Below are 20,625 nucleotides of genomic sequence, written 5' to 3'. Positions count from 1 at the left end.
GACCTCAGACCTCAACACACAGGACTCTCAATGCAGAGAGAATGAGCTCAAGCCCCTTCTGCAGAAAGATGCAGTCTCTGTGCAGAATGTCTGCTTAGATCTTAGGACCCTTCATAGGAAAACCATGAATGATACAACCAGGCTAACAGGCCAGGAAACAGCTTCCAGGAAGGAGAGCCTGCCAGAGGTTACAAGGACAGTGAAACTTGCAGGATACACGCGTGATATTGACCTCCCTAGTGTTGCTGGACTCATGGTGCTGCAGGGAGACGTGAAGCCCAATGGTGAGAACCTGCAACAAGATTTATGGTGTGGGGGTCTGTCCCGCAGACCCTGACCAAGTGACGGATGAATAAAGTACACTGACACACAGCTATTCTGCTTTGCCCGTTTGGCTGAGTGTCCTAGCCACTTAGTAGCAGCCGTGGCTTCCATCAGTCAGCAAGACTTGCATTTATTCAGTAAAGACTAATTGACAAAGGTCGTGAGTCAACACCACTAGAGGGAAATTGACATTGTGGACTTCCCTAAGTAGAAAGCAATTAAGCACCTGCAATAGATCAAAGGTTAGTTTTAGGACCACATGAGTAAACAAGTTAGCTAGATAAACTCCCCACATTCCTTTGCTTCTACTCTAATTTATTTAACTAAAGGGAAGGGGACTAGGCTGCCTTCAGCCAGGTTTATTACTGAAGTTATGCAAACTCTCAGGCCTTCCCAGAGGGTTTGTGGCTATTATAACTAAAATTTTCCCCACCAGCCTGACTAAACCCCCACATCTGGATCTGTAGAGGCCCCAACATCACGTCTGCCAAGCTTCCCATGGGGCTTAGGTCTCTGTGTGAAGATGATGTAGATGGTCCCATGAGATGGCTGTGTGTTCAAACAGCCCATTGCAGGTTATGACATTGATCAGTTTTCCAGGCCTGCTGTAACAAGTGACCACAACTAGGGGCCTCAAGACAAAAGGAATTATTTCTCCTCTCCCAGCTCTGGAGACCAGAAGATTGAAATCAAGGTGTCTCAGGGCTCTGCTCCATCCGGAGGCTCTAGGGAAGGATCCGTTTCTGCCTCTCTTAGTTCCTGGGGGCTCCAGGCATCCCTTTGGCTTGTAGTTGCATCACTCCGGTGTCACATGCCTGTAATCCCAGCTACTTGGGAGGCTGAGACAGGAGAATTGCTTGAATCCAGGAGGTGGAGGTTGCGGTGAGCTGAGATCACGCCATTGCAATCCAGCCTGGGCAACAAGAGTGAAACTCTGTCTCAAAAAAAAAAAATCCTTATTTCCAAATAAAGTCTCATTCCCAGGCTCTGGGTATTATGATACAGACAGATCTTTCTGGGATACCACAGTTCAGTCCACTACAATTGTGTCCAGTTCCATCAAGAGGCTCTAAGAGAGGATCCTTCCTGCCCCCCCATCTCCTGGGGGCTCCAGACATTACTTGGGCTTGTGGCCACATCACTCCAGTCTCTGCCTCTGTCTCCACATGGCCTTCTCCTCTGTGTCTGTGTGTCTTCTTCTGTCTCTTAGAAGGACACCTGTCATTGGAATTAGGGCCCACCCTACTCCAGAATGATCTCATCTCAAGATTTTTAACTCATTGCATCTTCAAAGATCCTTATTTCCAGCCAGGCACAGTGGCTCACACCTGTAATCTCAGCACTTTGGGAGGGCGAGGTGGGCAAATCACCTGAGGTCAGGAGTTCGACACCAGCCTGACCAACATGGAGAAACCCCATCTCTACCCCATCATTACAAAATTTTGTAACCTCATCATTACAGAATTTTGTAATTTTGTAAAAATATAAAATTAGCTGGACATGGTCTCACATGCCTGTAATCATGGCTACTTGGGAGGCTGAGACAGGAGAATTGCTTGAACTCAGGAAGTGGAGGTTGCGGTGAGACGAGATCATGCCATTGCAGTCCAGCCTGGGCAACAAGAGTGAAACTCCATCTCAAAAAAAAAAAAAGAAAAAAAAATCCTTATTTCCAAATGAAGTCTCATTCCCAGGCTCTGGGTATTATGATATAGAGAGATCTTTTTGGGAGACCACAGTTCAGTCCACTACAGTTGTGTCCAGTTCCATCCAGAGGCTCTAGGAGAGGATCCTTCCTGCCTCTCTCAGCTTCTGGGGGCTCCAGGCATCCCTGGGCTTTGTGGCCACATCACTGCAGTCTCTGCCTCTGTCTCCACGTGGCCTTCTCCTCTGTGTCTGTGTGTCGTCTTCTGTCTCTTAGGACACCTGTCATTAGATTTAGGGCCCACCCTACTCCAGAATGATCTCATCTCAAGATCTTTAACTCATTGCAATTTCAAAGATCCTTATTTCCAAATAAGATCTCATTCCCAGGCTCTGGGTGTTAGGATATAGACAGATCTTTTTGGGAGACCACAGTTCAGTCCACTACAATTGTGTCCAGTTCCATCAAGAGGCTCTAAGAGAGGATCCTTCCTGCCCCTCCCATCTCCTGGGGACTCCAGACATTACTTGGGCTTGTGGCCACATCACTCCAGTCTCTGCCTCTGTCTCCACATGGCCTTCTCCTCTGTGTCTGTGTGTCTTCTGTCTCTTAGAAGGACACTTCTCGGCTGGGCACGGTGGCTCACACCTGTAATCCCAGCACTTTGGGAGGCTGAGGCAGGCGGATCATGAGGTCAGGAGATCGAGGCCATCCTGGCTAACATGGTGAAACCCTGTCTCTACTGAAAATACAAAAAATTAGCCAGGTGTGGTGGTGGGCACCTGTAGTCCCAGCTACTCAGGAGGCTGAGAATGGTGTGAACCCGGGAGGCGGAGCTTGCAGTGAGCCGAGATAGCACCATTGCAGTCCGGCCTGGGCGAGTGAGACTCCATCTCAAAAAAAAAAAAAAAAAAAAAAAAAAAAAAAAAAAAAAAAAGAAGGACATCTGTCATTGGATTTAGGGCACACCCTACTCCAGGATGATCTCATCTCAAAATCTTTAACTCATTGCATCTTCAAAGATCCGTATTTCCAAATAAGGTCTCATTCCCAGGCTCTGGATATTAGGATATAGACAGATCTTTTTGGGAGACCACAGTTCAGTCCACTACAATTGTGTCCAGTTCCCTCCAGAGGCTCTAGGAGAGGATCTTTTCTGCCTCTCCCAGCTCCTGGGGGTTCCAGGCATCCCTGGGCTTTTGGCCGCATCACTGCAGTCTCTGCCTCCATCTCCACGTGGCCTTCTCCCTGTATCTGTGTCTCTTCTTGTTTCTAATAAGGACGCTTGATATTGGATTTATGGCCCACCTTGATATTGGATTTATGGCCCACCTGGATAATCCAGATGATCTCATTTCAAGATCCTTTACTCAATGACACCTGCCAAGACCCTTTCTGTGAATAAGATCCCATTCACGGATACCAGGGATTAGGCCTTGCTCATATCTTTTTGGGAGACACTATTCAATCTACTATTGGCCACAGGAACCAGATGCCATGAGAGTGTGGAAAATATTATTTCCATTTCTAGAGACCTGGAAAGCCACGGAGGTGGATAGCTTCTGTTATCTATACCCCAAGTTTCATGAGTCTGCACCCTGTGTAACACACAGGGTCCCCGCGCACGGAAGGGCGCCATATTGGTTTAACTGTCTGCTGCCCCCACCTGGAAATTGTTAATTAGGTTTGAATAAGGAGTACGTCTTCTCATTTTGCACTGAGCTTGCAATTGGTGTAGCCATCTCTGCTCATGCCTCTTGCCTCTTCAAGGACACGCAGCAGGTCTGAAACTGGACATCCCCATTCTCCAGTGAGCCTTGTGTAGAACCATTGGTGAGCTCAGGCCTCTCACTATCTGTGACAGTCTCCCCAAATATCCAGGAAAGCTAGTGGGCTTTTGATGCTCACTGGGCCAACCTCTGAAAATGACTGACGGTCAGCCCTGTCCCCAAGAAAGTTCTGCAGTTAATTCTTCTAGTCATCAGCATTTGTTTTGAATTCCCCAAGTTTTTTTTGCTTTCTTTTCCTTACTTTCTATTTTTCTTTCTCCTTTCTTTTCTTTTTCTTTTGCTTTCTTCCTTTCTTTCTCTCCTTCCTTCTTCTCTTTCTTTTCCTTCCTCATTTTTTCTTCTCTTTCTCTCTTTTTCTCCCTTTCTTTCTCCCTTTCTCTCCTTCCTTCCTCCTTCCCTTCCTTCCTCCTTCTCTTCCTTCCTTCTTTCCTTCCCTTCCTTCTTTTCTTCCTTCTTTCCTTCCTTCCTTTATCTCCCTCCCTCCCTTCCTTCCTTCATCTCTCCCTCCCTCCCTTCCTTATTTCCTTCCGTTATCCCTCCCTCCCTTCCTTATTTCCTTCCATTATCCCTCCCTCCCTCTCTTCCTTCCTCCCTCCCTCCCTCCCTTTCTCTCTCTCTTTCCTTCCTTTTTCTCTTTCTTTCTTTCATTTCTCTCTTTCTCTCCTCTCTTTCTTCTTTCTCTGTTTCTTTCTTTCCTTTTTTTCTTTCTTTCTTTCTTCCTTTTTTTTTTCTTTCAACAGGGTCTCACTCTGTTACCCATGCTGGAGTGCAGTGGTGCAATCTCCGCTCACTGCAGCCTCGACCGTCTAGGCTCAAGCAGCTCTCCTGCCTCAGCCTCTCAAGTAGCTGGGACCAGAGGCATGCACCACCACGTCTGACTATCTGTATTTTTTTATAGAGACACGGTTTTGCCATGTTGCCCAGGCTGGTCTTGAACTCCTGAGCTCGAAGGGATCCACCTGCCTTGGCCTCCCAAAGTGCTGGGATGACAGGTATGAGCCATTGCACCCGGCCCCAGGTCATGTTTTTTTGTTGTTCAGCCAAGTTTGAGATTCCCTGAGCCAGGCAAATGTCAACTGCAGTTTCCAGCCCTCGGCATCAACACCTCTGGCATCTTTCATGCACGATCATTTCAAACACCTTGTACTGCCCAGAGGTTCTGCTAAGCCGTGGAGCCCAGACAGATGTGTTTCTGAACGGGAATGACTTCCTCCATTAAACCAGGATCCCGGCATGCGTTCCTCTGAAAAGTGTTTCCAAACAGCCAGGACTATGCACCAAATCTTCAGTTCTAAAAATATCTCCACCTCTGTACAGTTGCACATCATCCAAGAGCCTTTTGCAGCTTGAAGCTCTTGCAAGAAGTGCCAGCTGCTTTTTTTTTAATTTTTCATTTTATTTATATTTTTAGGGGATTCTCACCGTTTCGCCCAGGCTGGAGTGCAGTGGCACGATCTCGGCTCACTGCAACCTTTGCCTCCCAGGTTCAAGTGATTCTGTTGCCTCAGCCTCCCAAGTAGCTGGGATTACAGGCGCCCACCCCCACACCCAGCTAGTTTTTTTTTTTTTTTTTTTTTTTTTGTATTTTTAGTAGAGACGGAGTTTCGCCTTGTTGGCCAGGCTGGTCTCGAACTCCTGGCCTCAAGTGATCACCCCGTCTCTGCCTCTCAAAGTGCTGGGATTACAGGAGTGAGCCACCACACCCGGCCGCAGCTGCTCTTAATCATCCTCATAAAGGTAGTTCCAAGTACAGGCTCTGGATGGGGTGATAGGATGTCTCCTATCTCCTAAAGCTGACAATTTATATCGCTGACTGAACAAGCACTCTGGAAAATGACAGATACTGCATTCCCCAGGCTGAGCAGATGAGCTCTGAGAGCAATTTCAATCTTGTACAACTCCAGCCTCAGACTATTCCTCTGTGTTTCATGGTAACCCTTATGTGACCGTTCCTCTGAGGGAAACCAAGAGTGTGATTCTGGAGAAGTTCGCCTGTGTTCCTTGACACCTGATTGTGCAATTTCCTGGAGCCTGGAGACTCTTCCCAGCAGGCAGAGAAACTGCGTGGATTGCTGGGTGAGTAGAGCTGAATCCAAGGTGTGGCCAGAGCTCTTGGGATCCTGGGTTTGAGCTTGAAGCTGATGTCATGTGTGCCATTAGGGCTCTGTATGAACCAGAAGGAATAAGTTTCTTTTTTTGGCAAACCTTGATTCAATAGTTGGACCTAGGGTGCATGGATTTCCCAGTGAAGGTACTCTTTTATGCCCTTTCAGTAGCATGAATAGGTTTTATTCAGGTCCAGCAATGGATGGGACCATCTCATTCATCCATTCATTCATCCATCCATCCATCCATCCATCCATCCATCCATGTAGTCATGTTTTCAGTAAATAAGTGTTAAGTGTTATACCCAAATACTGGGACTCAAAATCGGTAGAACAGGGCTTGTGTCCTAAAGGAGCTGGAGGCTGTAGTCAACAGAGGAAGTCCCCAAAGATAGCAGGTCCTAACAGCCTGGAAACTGGCAGTATTGTCTCATGTAGTCACAGGGACTTTTAGCAGGAATGTGTGCAGTCAACAAAGGCTGGTGTGGGACTTTTAGCAGGAACATGTGCAGTCAGCAAAGGCTGGTGGGGGACATTTAGCAGGAACTTGTGCAGTCAACAAAGGCTGGTGTGTGGGGAACACATCACAGTCTAGATGTGTGTCTGGATGCCACCTTGATTTTGAGAGTGTCTTTGTCATGAACATGTGGTATCTCTCATCTTGGCTGTTAGGAGAAACTGTCATAGAAGGGACACCCCACATTTTCAAAGGCAGGACAGGTTGGGGGGCTGGACCGCAGACGTCAGAACTGATCCCCAGATCACAGAAGGTGCATCAGACCCATTTCTCCGTTTGGGCTGGAACTGGGGAGGTAGCAAGTCTTGCATCAGATGCCGTAGTTAAGCCATTGCGTCTCTATCTTTCCAACTCCTCATCTATGCACGACCAGGCTAACAGCCGTCCCCTCTGCACCCAGTTTTGCTGAGAGCAAAGCAAGACTGATGCATTCTGTCAGAGCAATGCTCAGAACTAAATAAATGCCAGCCATGGTTTGGTGGTGGTGCTCTGGTGTCATTTGTCATTAAAGCAGAAAACTCAGTTGAGGTTGTATTTTCTGCTGTTTGGGCGCCATTAATCCAGGCATTGTGGAGAATATCTGTACGTAGAAAAAAGCTTTGGAATTCTGGCCTCTGAAGCTGTCTTTGTGAAGCACCGTCTCGGATTCAGGAATAGACATTTTACTAATCATTGTGTTTATCGCTTACTTATCATTTTTAGTTATTGCTGTTTTATCCTCTTATAATTCTTTGCCTTCATTCTGGAATATGTTGTCTATTTTCTTGCCTTGACACGTGCCATCCTTTTTTGTTTGTTTGTTTTCTTCCTTCTAATCATAACAAATGTATTGTGAACTCCTTTTTGTCCTGACCCCTGGGGCTGCATTTCATAGACTTACAATGAAGTCGTTGTTTTCATTTTCCCTGATTTGACCAATGAGTGAAGAGGGTATTTTAATATTTCCAAAGGCATAGAATTGAAATTAGTGATTTTTTTTGCCTTTTTATTTTTTATTTATTTTTTTTTTGAGACGGAGTCTTGCTCTCTCCCCAAAGCTGGAATGCAATGGCACGATCTCGGCTCACTGCAAGCTCCACCTCTGGGTTCATGCCATTCTCCTGCCTCAGCCTCCCGAGTAGCTGGGACTACAGGCACCCGCCAACACGCCTGGCTAGTTTTTTTTGTATTTTTAGTAGAGACGGGGTTTTACCGTGTTAGCCAGGATGGACACAATCTCCTGGTTTTATAGACTTATGGTTTTATAGACTTATGTTTCTATAAATTGAAATTTCTATAAATTGAAATTTTAATCATGTTATGTAATGTATTTATCCTGTCTTTTGTAGAGAGAGTTTTGGAAATCTCTGTCACTCTCTGCTTTAGATATTTCAGGGCTGCAGTACTAGAGACCTACAGGTTCATGATTATACTGTCTTCTTGGTGTAATGCTTCTTTTATTAGTTTGTTATTTTATTATTATTACTGTAAAAGATTTAGCATCCCAGCTACTTGGGAGGCTGAGGCAGGAGAATCGCTTGAACCTGGGAGGCAGAGGTTGCAGTGGGCTGAGATCACACCACTGCACTCCAGCCTGGGCAACAAGAGCGAAACTCTGTCTCAAAAAAAAAAAAAATAAATAGATTTAGCTTTGGTTCTTTCATGTTCTATCCTTAACTATCTTTTATCTGATATTTACCATCAGATAGTTCACACATCCACTGACAATTAGATATTAATTTAACATCTTTCTATATCATCTCCTATTTTTAATTGACTACTGCTATCGACCGAACATTGGTGTCCTTCCAAATTCCTTTGTAGAAATTGTCACCCCCCCAAGAGGATGGTGTTAGGAAGTGGCGGCTTTGCGAGATGATGATGTCATGGGGGTACAGCCTCATGAGGGATGGAGCCTCATGCATGGGATTCCTGCCCTTATAAAAGGATGATGAGCTCAGAGCGAGTTCACTCTCCCACTGCCTTGTGAGCACACAAGAAAAACGCGGCCAACTGTTCACAATAGCAAAGACTTGGAACCAACCCAAATGCCCATCAATGATAGACTGGATAAAGAAAATGTGGCACATATACACTGTGGAATACTATGCAGCCATAAAAAAGAATGAGTTCATGTCCTTTGCAGGGACAGGGATGAAGCTGGAAACCATCATTCTCAGCAAACTAACACAAGAACAGAAAACCAAACACCACATGTTCTCACTTATAAGTGGGAGTTGAACAATGAGAATACATGGACACAAGGAGGGGAACATCACACACCAGGGCCTGTCGGGGGTTGGGGGGCTAGGAGAGGGAGAGCATTAGGAGAAATACCTAATGTAGATGATGGGTTGATGGGTGCAGCAAACCACCATGGCACGTGGATACCTACGTAACAAACCTGCACGTTCTGCACATATACCCCAGAACTTAAAGTATAATTTAAAAAAAAATTAAAAACAAAAAGAAAAAGGTGGCCAAGAAGAGAGTTCTCACCAGGAACCAACCATACTGGCACCCTTGTCTCAGATCTCCAGCCTCCAGAAGTGGGATACAGGAATGTTAACAGTTTAAGCTTCCGACTCTATGGTGTTTTATCCCAGCAGCCTGAACTAACACAGAAATTGTATGCAAAGATGTGTAAATTCACATGCAGTTGTAAGAGGTAGTACAGAGTCATCCCATGTACCTTTACCGAGCTTCCTACAATTAGAACATCTTGCAAAACTCCAGTAAATCGCTCAACCAGATATGGACATTGATACAATCTGACCTGCTTTTTCAGATTTTCTTTTTTTTTTTTTTCTTCAGACGGAGTCTCACTCTGTTGCCAAGCTGGAGTGTGGTGGCGAGATCTCGGCTCACTGCAACCTCCGCCTCCCAGGTTCAAGCGATTCTCTTACCTCAGCCTCCTGAGTAGCTGGGACTACAGGTGAGCCCCACCACGCCCGGCTAATTTTTGTATTTTTAGTAGAGATGGGTTTCACCATGTTGGCCGGGATGATCTTGATCTCTTGACATTGTGATCCACCTGCCTCGGCCTCCCAAAGTGCTGGGGAATACAGGCATGAGCCACCACACCCAGCCGCCTTTTCAGATTTTCTGTTTTATTTGTATGTGGTTGTGGGTGTGTTTGCAAGTATTTCATCCTATGCAATTAAAAAAAAAATTTTGCACTTTGGGGAGACCGAGGTGGGCGAATCACAAGGTCTGGAGTTCGAGACCAGCCTGACCAACGTGGTGGAACCCTGTCTCTACTAAAAATAGAAAAATTAGTGGAGCATACTGGCAGGCGTCTGTAATCCCAGCTACGTGGCAGGCTGAGGCAGGAAAATCACTTGAACCCGGGAGGTGGAGGTTGCAGTGAGCCAAGGTCACGCCTTTGCACTCCAGCCTGGGCGACAGAGAAAGACTCAGTTTCAACCCAAAAAAGAAAAGTTGAATTATTTTTAAAAATTGTTGTGGGTCCATAGTAGGTGTATATATTTATACTTACATGAGATGTTTTGATACAGGCATGCAATGTGTAATAAGCACATCATGGAGAGTGGGGTGTCCATCCCCTCAAGCATTTATCCTTGCAGTTACAAAGGGGGTTGGAGTGGGGAAGGTGAGGATGGTTAATAGGTACAAAAAATGGAAAGAATAAATAAGACATAGCACAATAGGGTGACTATTGTCAACCAACACACACACACACACACACACACACACAGAGTTCCTGCATCAATGGATGAATGAAGATTTTTTTTTTTTTGAGATGGAGTCTCCCTCTGTTTCCCAGGCTGGAGAGCAGAGGCGCAATCTCAGCTCACTGCAACCTCCACCTCCCCAGTTCAAACGATTCTCCTGCCTCAGCCTCCTGAGTAGCTGGGATTACAGGCACCCGCCACCACTCCTGGCTAATTTTTGTATTTTTAGTAGAGACGTGGTTTCATCATGTTGGTCAGGCTGGCCTCGAACTCCTGACCTCACGTGATCTGCCTGCCTTGGCCTCCCAAACTGCCGGGATTACAGGCATGAGCCACCGCGCCTGGCCGATGTTTTTGTTCCATTTGTTCAGTTTCTCTTCCTGATTGTTCTTTCATCTACTTCCCTTTCCACTGGTTCCCTTTAATTTACTCCCAAACTAACTTCCCCCCCACCAAGATAACCAACATCAACACCATCCTTCCCCACAAGAAAGGACCTTGACTTTTGCCACTCCCACACCACATAGTTTTGTTTTCTGCAATTTCAGCACTGGAGTATTTGGGAGGAGGTGGCTGCAGAGCATAGCAACAATCCTTATACGATCTGTATTCTTTTCTTTCTTTCTTTCTTTCCTTCTTTCTTTCCTTCCTTCCTTTCTTTCTTTCCTTTCTTTCTTTCCTTTCTTTTTTTTCTTTTCTTTCTTTTCCTTCCTTCCTTCCTTCCCTTTTCTTTTCTTTTCTTTTTTTTCTTTCCTTTTTGCTTTTCCTTTCCTTTCTTTTCTTTCTTTTTCTTTTTTTTTTGAAGGAGTCTCACCCTGTCTCCCAAGCTGGAGTGCGGTGGCACGATCTCAGCTCACTGCAAGCTCCACCTCCCGGGTTCAAGCAATTCTTCTGTCTCAGCCTCCCGAGTAGCTGGGACTACAGGCACCCGCCACCACTCCTGGCTAATTTTTGTATTTTTAGTAGACAGGTGGTTTCCGCATGTTGGCCAGGCTGATCTCGAACTCCTGACCTCAGGTGACCCACCCGCCTCAGCCTCCCAAAGTGCTGGGATTACAGGCATGAGCTACTGTGCCCAGCCCATGGGGTCTGCATTCCATTTTGCTGTTTCCTTACTGGGATGGTTACTATTGAGTGTCAACTTGGCTGAATTGAAGCAAAGTATTGATCATAGCTGTTCCTGTGAGGTTGTTGATAAAGGAGATTAACATGTGAGTCAGTGGACTGGGAGAGGCGTACCCACCCTCAATCTGGACAGGCATCATTTGATCGGCTGCCAGCACAGCTAGGATAAAAGCAGGCAGAGGGCCGGGCACGGTGGCTCACACCTGTCATCCCAGCACTTTAGGAGGCCGAGGCGGGCTCACACCTGTCATCCCAGCACTTTAGGAGGCCGAGGCGGGCTCACACCTGTCATCGCAGCACTTTAGGAGGCCGAGGCAGGCGGATCACCTGAGGTCGGGAGTTCGAGAGCAGCCTGAGCGACATGGTAAAACCTTGTCTCTAGTAAAAATATAAAACTTAGCCAGGTGTGGTGGCACACGCCTGTAATCCCAGCTACTCAGGAGGCTGAGGCAGGAGAATTGCTTCAACCTGGGAGGTGGAGGTTGCAGTAAACCGAGGTCACACCACTGCACTCCAGCCTGGGCAACAGAGCGAGACTCCGTCTCAAAAAAATAAAACAAAAAACAAAAGCAGTGAGAGGAACGTGGAAGGACTAGACTGGCCGAGTCTTCTGGCCTCTGTCTTTTTCCCTTGCTGGATCCTCCCTACCCTGAAACACACTGGACCCCAAATTCTTCAGCATTTAGACTCTTGGACTGACACCAGTGATTTGCCAGGTGCTCTCGGGCCTTTGGCCACAGACTGAAGGCTGCACTGTCGGCTTCCCTTCATTTGAGGTTTTGGGACTCGGACTTGCTTCCTGGCTCCTCACCTTGCAGACAGGCTATTGTGGGATTTCACCTGGTGATCGTATGAGTCAATTTTCCTAATAAACTCCTCTTCCTATATTCATCCACCCTATCAGTCCTGTCCCTCTAGAGAACCCTGATGAATACACGTACCTGCCACCGCTTCCTGAGTCCCCTTGCACCCTGCAGGTCATTTTCCATCTGCTTCCTTTTCTGTGCACTGCAGACATTGCCCTTTTTTTTTCCTTGTGTTCAAGAGGATGCTGAGAAATCAGAAGAGGGTGGCATAGGCTCCTTAGAGGCATCGAATTTTCTCTCAGCGAGTCTGTCTCCACCCTCACTGCTGCCGTGGCCGAGCTGCAGACACGACAGTCAATCATGGTTCAGCCTCTTCAACGCCCATCACAAGCGTCCTCTTCTGACCACTGCCCACTGACTTTCAGGCTCACGTCTGGCAGCAGCCCCCAAATCCTCCAGGCCCCCGGGGGCTGAAAGCAGTTTTTACCACTGCAAAAACTCCTTCTGATTCACTATCCCAGGGTTGTCTTAGCAAATGACTACAGACAGGGGGGTTTTTAACAACAGGAACTTCTCCTCTCTCAGTCCTGGAGACCAGGAGTATGAGATCAAGGTGTCTCTAGGCATTAAGACACAGACATGCATGCTGCCTCTGGAGGCTCTAGGGGAGGGTCCTTTCTGCCTCTCCCAGCTCCTGGGGGCTCCAGGTGTCCCTGAGCTTGTGGCCGCATCACTCCAGTTTCTGCCTCCATCTCCACGTGGCCGCCTCCTCTGTGTCTGTGTCTCCTCTTCTGTCTATTAGAATGACCCTTGTCATTAGATTTAGGGTCCACCCAGATAATTCAGAATGATTATCTTGATATCCTTCATTTAACTATATCTGCAAAGACCCCTTTTCCAAACATGTCCCATTCACAGGTTCTGGGGATTAGGACATGAACCCCTCTTTTGGGGTGATCACAGTTCAACCCACTCCAGGTGTATCCAGTTCCCTCTGGAGGCTCTAGGGGAGGGTCCTTCCTGCCTCTCCCAGCTCCTGGGGGCTTCAGGCATCCCTGGGCTTGTGGCCACATCACTCCAGTCTCTGCCTCCATCTCCATGTGGCCTTCTCCTCTGTGTCTGTGTCTCCTCTTCTGTCTCTTAGAAGGACCCTTGTCATTACATTTAGGGTCCACCCAGATAATTCAGAACGCTGCATCACTGCAGTCTCTGCCTCCATCTTGGTGTATGCCTGTCTTCTGCCTTCTGTGTGTCTGTATCTAAATCTTTTCATTTGAGAGACAGAAAGAAAGAGAGAGACAGATCTAAGAATGAAAGCTTTGATATCAAACCAATACCAGTGGCTACTCCAAGATAAAGAGTAGCATCGAGACAGTGATTAGAGCTGGTAATTAATCAAAGACGACTATGATGTCAGATCAATATGATTGAACTGAACCTCCCACTGCTGCACAAATCATGTAGAAAGAATGCTTTGCAGTCTCAAAACGCTTTTAGCTCTGTTCTTACACTGAGTCTTATAACCCTATACAGACCCATTGAACAGAATATATAAGACTTTATTTTTTACAGTAATTGCATATTCAGACAATCTTTAGTGCAAAGAGGTTTTGCATTTTTTTTTTCTTTTTGGGGCATGCAGTAAAGAAACAGTGCACTCTCTGTATAATTGAACCAGACAGGTAGATCACCTGATGTCAGGAGTTCGAGACACGCTTGGCCAACAAGGTGAAACCCTGTCTCTACTAAAAATACAAAAATTAGCCCAGCATGGTGGCACACACCTGTAATCCCAGCTACTCCGGAGGCTGAGGCAGGAGAATCTCTTGAACTTGAGAGGTGGAGGTTGCAGTGAGCCGAGATCACGACACTGCACTCCAGCCTGGGTGACAGAACAAGACTCCATCTCAAAATAATAATAATAATAAAGGCCGGGCGTGGTGGCTCACGCCTGTAATCCCAGCACTTTGGGAGGCTGAGGCGGGCAGATCACGAGGTCAGGAGATCGAGACCATCCTGGCTAACACGGTGAAACCCCGTCTCCACTAAAAAACACAGAAAATTAGCCGGGCATGGTGGCAGGCGCTTGTAGTCCCAGCTACTCGGGAGGCTGAGGCAGGAGAATGGTGTGAACCCGGGAGGCAGAGCTTGCAGTGAGCAGAGATTGCGCCACTGCACTCCAGCCTGGGCAACAGAGCGAGACTCCATCTCAAAAAAATAAATACATAAATAAAATAATAATAAAGTAAAAGTCTCTGGCATCGTAGGAGGAACATGTGATTTGTGTAGGAAAATAAAACAACAACAGAAGCTTGTCTATGGCTGATGGCATGATAAAAGTTCGGATATCTGTCCTGGCTCCAATCTCGTGTTCAGTTGTCATCCTCAAAGCTGGGAGCCTGGTGAGAGATGTTTGGATCTGAGAGGCAGATCCCTCATGGTTTGGTGCTGGTCTTGCGGTAGTTAGTCAGTTCTCTCGGGATGTGGTTGTTTAAAGGCTGGGAGCATGGTGGTTTACGCCTGTAACCCCAGCACTTTGGGAGGCTGAGGCAGGCGGATCACCTGGGGTCAGGAGTTTGAGACCAGCCTGACCAACATGGTGAAACCCCGTCTCTACTAAAAATACAAAAATCAGCTGGGCATGGTGGCAGGTGCCTGTAATCCCAGCACTTTGGGAGGCCGAGGCAGGCGGATCACCTGAGGTCAGAAGTTTGAGACCAGCCTGGCCAACATGGTGAAACACCGTCTCTACCAAAAATACAAAAATTAGCCCGGCGTGGTGGCTGGCGCCTGTAATCCCAACTACTTGGGAGGCTGAGGCAGGAGAATCGCTTGAATCCGAGAGGCAGAGGTTGCAGTGAGCCGAGATTGCTCCACTGCATTCAAGCCTGGGCAACAGAGTGAGACTCCATCTCATAAATAAATAAAAATAAAATAAAGTGTGTAGCACCTCTCCCCCATATCCAGCTTCCACACTCACCACGTGACGTGCCTTCTCCCACGTTGCCTTCCGCCATGACTGTAAGCTTCCTCTTACCTCACCAGAGGCTGAACACATGCTGGCACCATGCTTCCTATACAGCCTGCAGAACTATCAGCCAAGCCAATGAAACCTCTTTTCTTTATAAATTAGCCTCACGGGGTAGGTTGCCTGAGCTCAGGAGTTCAAGACCAGCCTGGACAACATGGTGAAACTATGTCTCTACTAAAAATATGAAAAATTAGCTGGGCATGGTGGCGGGTACCTGCAATCGCAGCTACTCGGGAGGCTGAGGCAGGAGAATCGCTTGTACCCAGGAGGCGGAAGTTGCAGTGAACCGAGATCGCACCACTGCACTCCAGCCTGGGTGACAGAGCAGGACTCCATCTCCAAAAAATAAAAAACAAATTACCCAGCCTCAGATATTTCTTTATAGCGATACAAGAATGGCATATTACACTGTGTAACTTTGTCAAGCTCCTCCAGGAGCCTGAGTCTCTGATTCTGTTCAATGAATCTTCATAGGTGTGTTAAGACTTGGGCCGGGCATGGTGGCTCATGCCTGTCATCCCAGCACTTTGGGAGACTGAGGTGGGTGGATCACCCAAAGTCAGGAGTTGGAGACCATCCTGGCCAACATGGTGAAACTCCGTCTCTACTAAAAATACGAAAAATTAGCTGGGCATGGTGGCGGGCGCCTGTAATCTCCGCTATTCGGGAGGCCGAGGCAGGAGAATCGCTTGAACCTGGGAAACGGAGGTTGCAGTGAGCCAAGATTGTGCCATTGCACTCCAGCCTAGGCGACAGAGCAAGACTCTCTCTCCAAAAAATTAAAAATAAGTTACCTAGCCTCGGATATTTCTTTATAGCAATGCAAGAATGGACTAATACATTGTGTCACTTTGTCAAGCTTTTCCAGGAGCCCGAATCTCCGGTTCTGTTCAATGAATCTTTATAGGTTTATAAGACTCAGTGACAGAAAGGTCCTAAAAGGGTTTTCAGGCTGCAAAGGATGTTTTCTATGTGAGTTTGGCTGCAGTGGGAGGTTTGGTTCAATGAAATTGTCCTGATGATCTGGTGTTTTTTCTCGATATGTGGTGAGGGAGCGCTGGCTGTTCTCTGCAGGAACATATGGGAAGTTGGGGGTGGGTGGGTTGCTGGGTGGGCAAAAGAATCAAGTGCCTCCACTGGCATTTGGTTGGGGGAAGCCTGGGACTTCAACTCGTCGCAGAGTACAGGGCAATGCTACCTAGCAGAGAGCACACCCACGACCCACATGACTCGTGAGTGTGTAACCCAGATGGCCACAAAGACAAAAAACCTGTTTACAATTCACCTGAGCCTAGCACTTAACTCGGCTTACACATAAATACAAGGGATTGATTTTCTAGTCAAAAAACACAGCGTTAACAGAGACGATTGGACTGGCTGCGTTTCATCACCATTTGGGGAAATCAGACATCAGGAGAGGACTCACGGCATTCGAGTTACCAGGACACCAGGCCTGGGCGGCCTGTGATTGCCGTCGGCCACCCAGTCGTGTAATGGGTTAGATGATGGTCGTGTCATCTTGTGGATTCAACACATAGAGGCACGCATATTACTGCCTCGTTATTTCCAGGGTAGAGGTAGGCCCGAAAGTTGAGATGTACCAACGCATATTGCTTTATTTTTTATTTATTTATTTATTTTTTGAGACGGAGTTTTGCTCTTGTTGCCCAGGCTGGAGTGCAATGGCACAGTCTCGGCTCACCGCAACCTCTGCTTCCCGAGTTCAGGTGATTCTCCTGCCTCAGCCTCCTGAGTAGCTGAGATTACAGGCGCCCACCACCACGCCTGGCTAATTTTATATACATACATACATACATATATATATATACACACATACATACATATATATACACACACACACATACATATATATATACACATACATATATATACACACACACACACACACACATATATATATATATATATATTTTTTTTTTAAGTAGAGACAGGGTTTCACCATGTTGGTCAGGCTGGTCTCGAACTCCCGACCACAGGTGATCCACCTGCCTCGGCCTCCCAAACTGCTGGGATTACAGGCGTGAGCCACCGTGCCCTGCCACATATTCCTTTATTATAATTTGCATTATGTGGATATTAGTATATTATTAAATTTTCTTATGGTGATAGTAAGGATTATTTCATTTTTAGAAGAGTAAAGCGGGAATTAAAAATACGTTTTGGGGCCTTGCACAGTGGCTCACACCTGTAATCCCAGCACTTTGGGAGGCCGTGGTGGGTGGATCACTGAGTCTAGGAATTTGAGACCACTCTGGACAACATGGTGAAACCTCGTCTCTACTGAAAATATAAGAATTAGCCAGGTATGGTGGTGCACACCTGTAGTCCCAGCTACTTGGGGGGCTGAGGCAGGAGAATTGCTTGAATCCGGGAGGTGGAGGTTGCAGTGAGCCGAGATCGCACCACTGCACTCCGGCCTGGGTGACAGAGTGACACCGTCTCAAAAAAAAAAAAAAAAAAAAAAAAAAAATATATATATATATATATATATGTATATACAATATGTGTGTATATATGTATATACAGTATGTGTGTATATATGTATATACAGTATGTGTGTATATATACATATTGTATACATATGTACCTGTGTGTGTGTGTGTATATGTATACATATATAGGCCAGACTCAGTAGCTTACACCTGTAATCCCAGTGCTTCAGGAGGCTGAGGTAGGAGGATTGCTTGAGGCCAGGAGTTTGAGATCAGCCTGGGCAGCATAGCAAGATCCCATCTCTACAAAACATAAAAATAGTCGGCTGGATGTGAAGATGTGCACCTATAATCCCGGCTACTCAGGAGGCTGAGGTGGGAGGATCGTTTGAGCTCAGGAAGTGGAGGCTGCAGTGAGCTATGATCATGCCATGGCACTCCAGCCTGGTCCACAGAGCAAGAACTGGTCTCTAAAAAAACAATGCATCATCGTACATCCATGCGATGGAATATTACTTAGCCATAAAAAAGGAATGAAATGTGGATACATGCCACAACACGGATGAACCTCAGAAAGTATTATCGTAAGTGAAAGAAGCCAGATGCAATAGGTCACCTGTATGATTCCAGGTCTGTAAAGTAGCCAGAATAGTTCAGTTCAAAGAGACAGAAACTAGATTAGTGGTTGCTGTGGAATAGGGCCCGGGGGATGGGAGTGGCTGCCGTCGTGTGTGGCGTTTCTTTTGGGGTGATGAAAATGTTTTGGAACTCAAGAGTGATGATGGTTGCCCAACATAGTGAACATCCTGAATGTCACAGAATTGTACACATGAAATGGTTAATTTTTTTCTTTTCTTTTTTTGAGACAGAGTCTTGGTATGTCACCAGGCCTGGAGTGCAGAGGCACGATCTCGGCTCACTGCAACCTCCACCTCCCGGGTTCAAGTGATTCCCCTCCCTCAGCCTCCCGAGTAGCTAGGATTACAGGCACGCACCACCACACCCAGCTAATTTTTTTTTTTTTTGTATTTTAGTAGACACAGGGTTTCACCATGTTGGCCAGGATGGTCTTGAACTCCTGGCCTTGTGATCCACCCGCCTCAGCTTCCCAAAGTGCTGGGATTACAGACATGAGCCACCACGCCCGGCCTAAAATGGTTCATTTTATGTTATGTGACTTATATTTCCTTTTTATTTTTTGAGACAGGGTCTCCCTCTGTTGCCCAAGCTAGAATGCAGTGGTGCAATCACAGCTTACTGCAGCCTCCACCTCCTGGGGTTGAGGAATCCTCCTACCTCAGCCTCCATGGTAGGTTGGACTTCATGCACATGCCACCACACCTAATTGTTTTTTAATAGACATGAGGTCTCAGTATGTTGCCTAGGCTTGTTTCAAACTCCTGGACTCAAGCAATCCCCTCTCTTTGGCCTCCCAAAATGTTGGGATTACAGGCATGAGCCACTGACTGAATCGGCCATGACTTACATTTCAATAAAACATAATAATATATTGATTACCAAGATGCCAATTTCCTCAGAGGCCAGGCTCTGCCCAGTGCTGAGTTGGCAAACATTGGGTGCTCACGTGTGTGCCTTTAACTGGATCAAACCAAAAGATGGAACAGGTGCCTCTCTGCTGACTCTGTCATTTGTCCTGGATGCAAGAATCACATAAGAAACCACTGCTTTGGGACAGGTCTTTTGCATTGTGATTCCAATGGGGTAGATGATGACTGTGTTTTCAGAGAGGGCTAAGCCAGCGATGACGGCATCGGCATAGCTGTGATTATGAATCCTAATGAATTCCAAAGATCCTCTAGATTATTCCAAGAACAGGGATCAATACCTGATTCATCTGCCTATGGATTAACCTTCAGGAGAGGGACCATCCTGGAAGGGGATCTTTGGTTCTATGAATCCTAATGAATTCCAGAGATCCTCTAGATTATTCCAAGAACAGGGATCAATACCTGATTCATCTGCCTATGGATTAACCTTCAGGAGAGGGATGACCCTGGAAGAGGCTCTTGGGTTCTATGCATCCTAATGAATCCTGAACATCATCCTGATTATTCCAAGGACAGGGATCAATACCTGATTCGTCTGCCTACAAATTAACCTTCAGGGGAGGGAAGACCCTGGAAGGTGCTCTTTGATTCTGAAGGTGCACACCACCACACCCTATCTCAAAACAAAAAACATTTTTTAATATTTATTTTTAGCAGAGATGGGGATCTCACTATATCTACAGGTGCACACCACCACACCCTATCTCAAAACATAAAACATTTTTTAATATTTATTTTTAGCAGAGATGGGGATCTCACTATATCTACAGGTGCACACCACCACACCCTATCTCAAAACATAAAAACACTTTTTTAATGTTTAGCAGAGACGGGGATCTCAGTACATCTACAGGTGCACACCACCACACCCTATCTCAAACATAAAACACTTTTTGATGTTTATTTTTAGCAGAGATGGGGATCTCACTATATCTACAGGTGCACACCACCACACCCTATCTCAAAACATAAAACATTTTTTAATGTTTATTTTTAGCAGAGATGGGGATCTCACTACATCTACAGGTGCACACCACCACACCCTATCTCAAAATATAAAACATTTTTTAATGTTTATTTTTAGCAGAGATGGGGATCTCACTATATCTACAGGTGCACACCACACACCCTATCTCAAAACATAAAACACTTTTTTAATGTTTATTTTTAGCAGAGATGGGGATCTCACTACATCTGCAGGTGCACACCACCACACCCTATCTCAAACACAAAAACATTTTTTAATGTTTGTTTTTAGCAGAGACAGGGATCTCACTGTGTTGCCCTGGCTGGTTGCAAACTCCCGAACTCAAACCAATCTCTTGCTTTGGCCTCCGGAAGCACTGGGCTTACCGGTGTGTGCCAGGGATTGACGCATGAGTTATGACCACAGGCTGTCACAGAGACAGGCCAGTCCTCAAGCTGAGTTATTTTTTGGTTCATTCTCCTTGAAAATAATCAATGCAGATATGGTTTCCGTTTTCAAGAAGGCATTGCTTCTACCCATGACGCCCTTATTTTATGCCAGGATACTTCCAGCATCATTTCATTTAAACCTCTCCACCGGCCAGGCGCGGTGGCTCACGC

The 20,625-nt window shown here is 46.3% G+C and overlaps 1 protein-coding gene across 1 annotated transcript in view; it reads left to right on the top strand.

Annotated features, from left to right (window-relative positions):
• The window catches only part of DHRSX (dehydrogenase/reductase X-linked), a 277,695-nt gene extending 272,405 nt beyond the window's left edge, over positions 1-5,290 (top strand). Inside the window, exon 7 of the mRNA XM_063721055.1 lies at positions 4,658-5,290. Coding sequence (XP_063577125.1) covers positions 4,658-4,702 — 45 coding nt within the window. The 3' untranslated portion in view covers positions 4,703-5,290. The remainder of the gene's footprint in view (positions 1-4,657) is intronic.
• The last annotated feature ends 15,335 nt before the right edge of the window (positions 5,291-20,625 follow it).

This window comes from Pongo abelii, chromosome X (genome assembly GCF_028885655.2).
Source record: "Pongo abelii isolate AG06213 chromosome X, NHGRI_mPonAbe1-v2.0_pri, whole genome shotgun sequence".
NCBI lineage: Eukaryota > Metazoa > Chordata > Mammalia > Primates > Hominidae > Pongo > Pongo abelii.
Note: the sequence above shows the minus strand (reverse complement) of the source record. Positions and strands in the feature narration are given on the sequence as shown.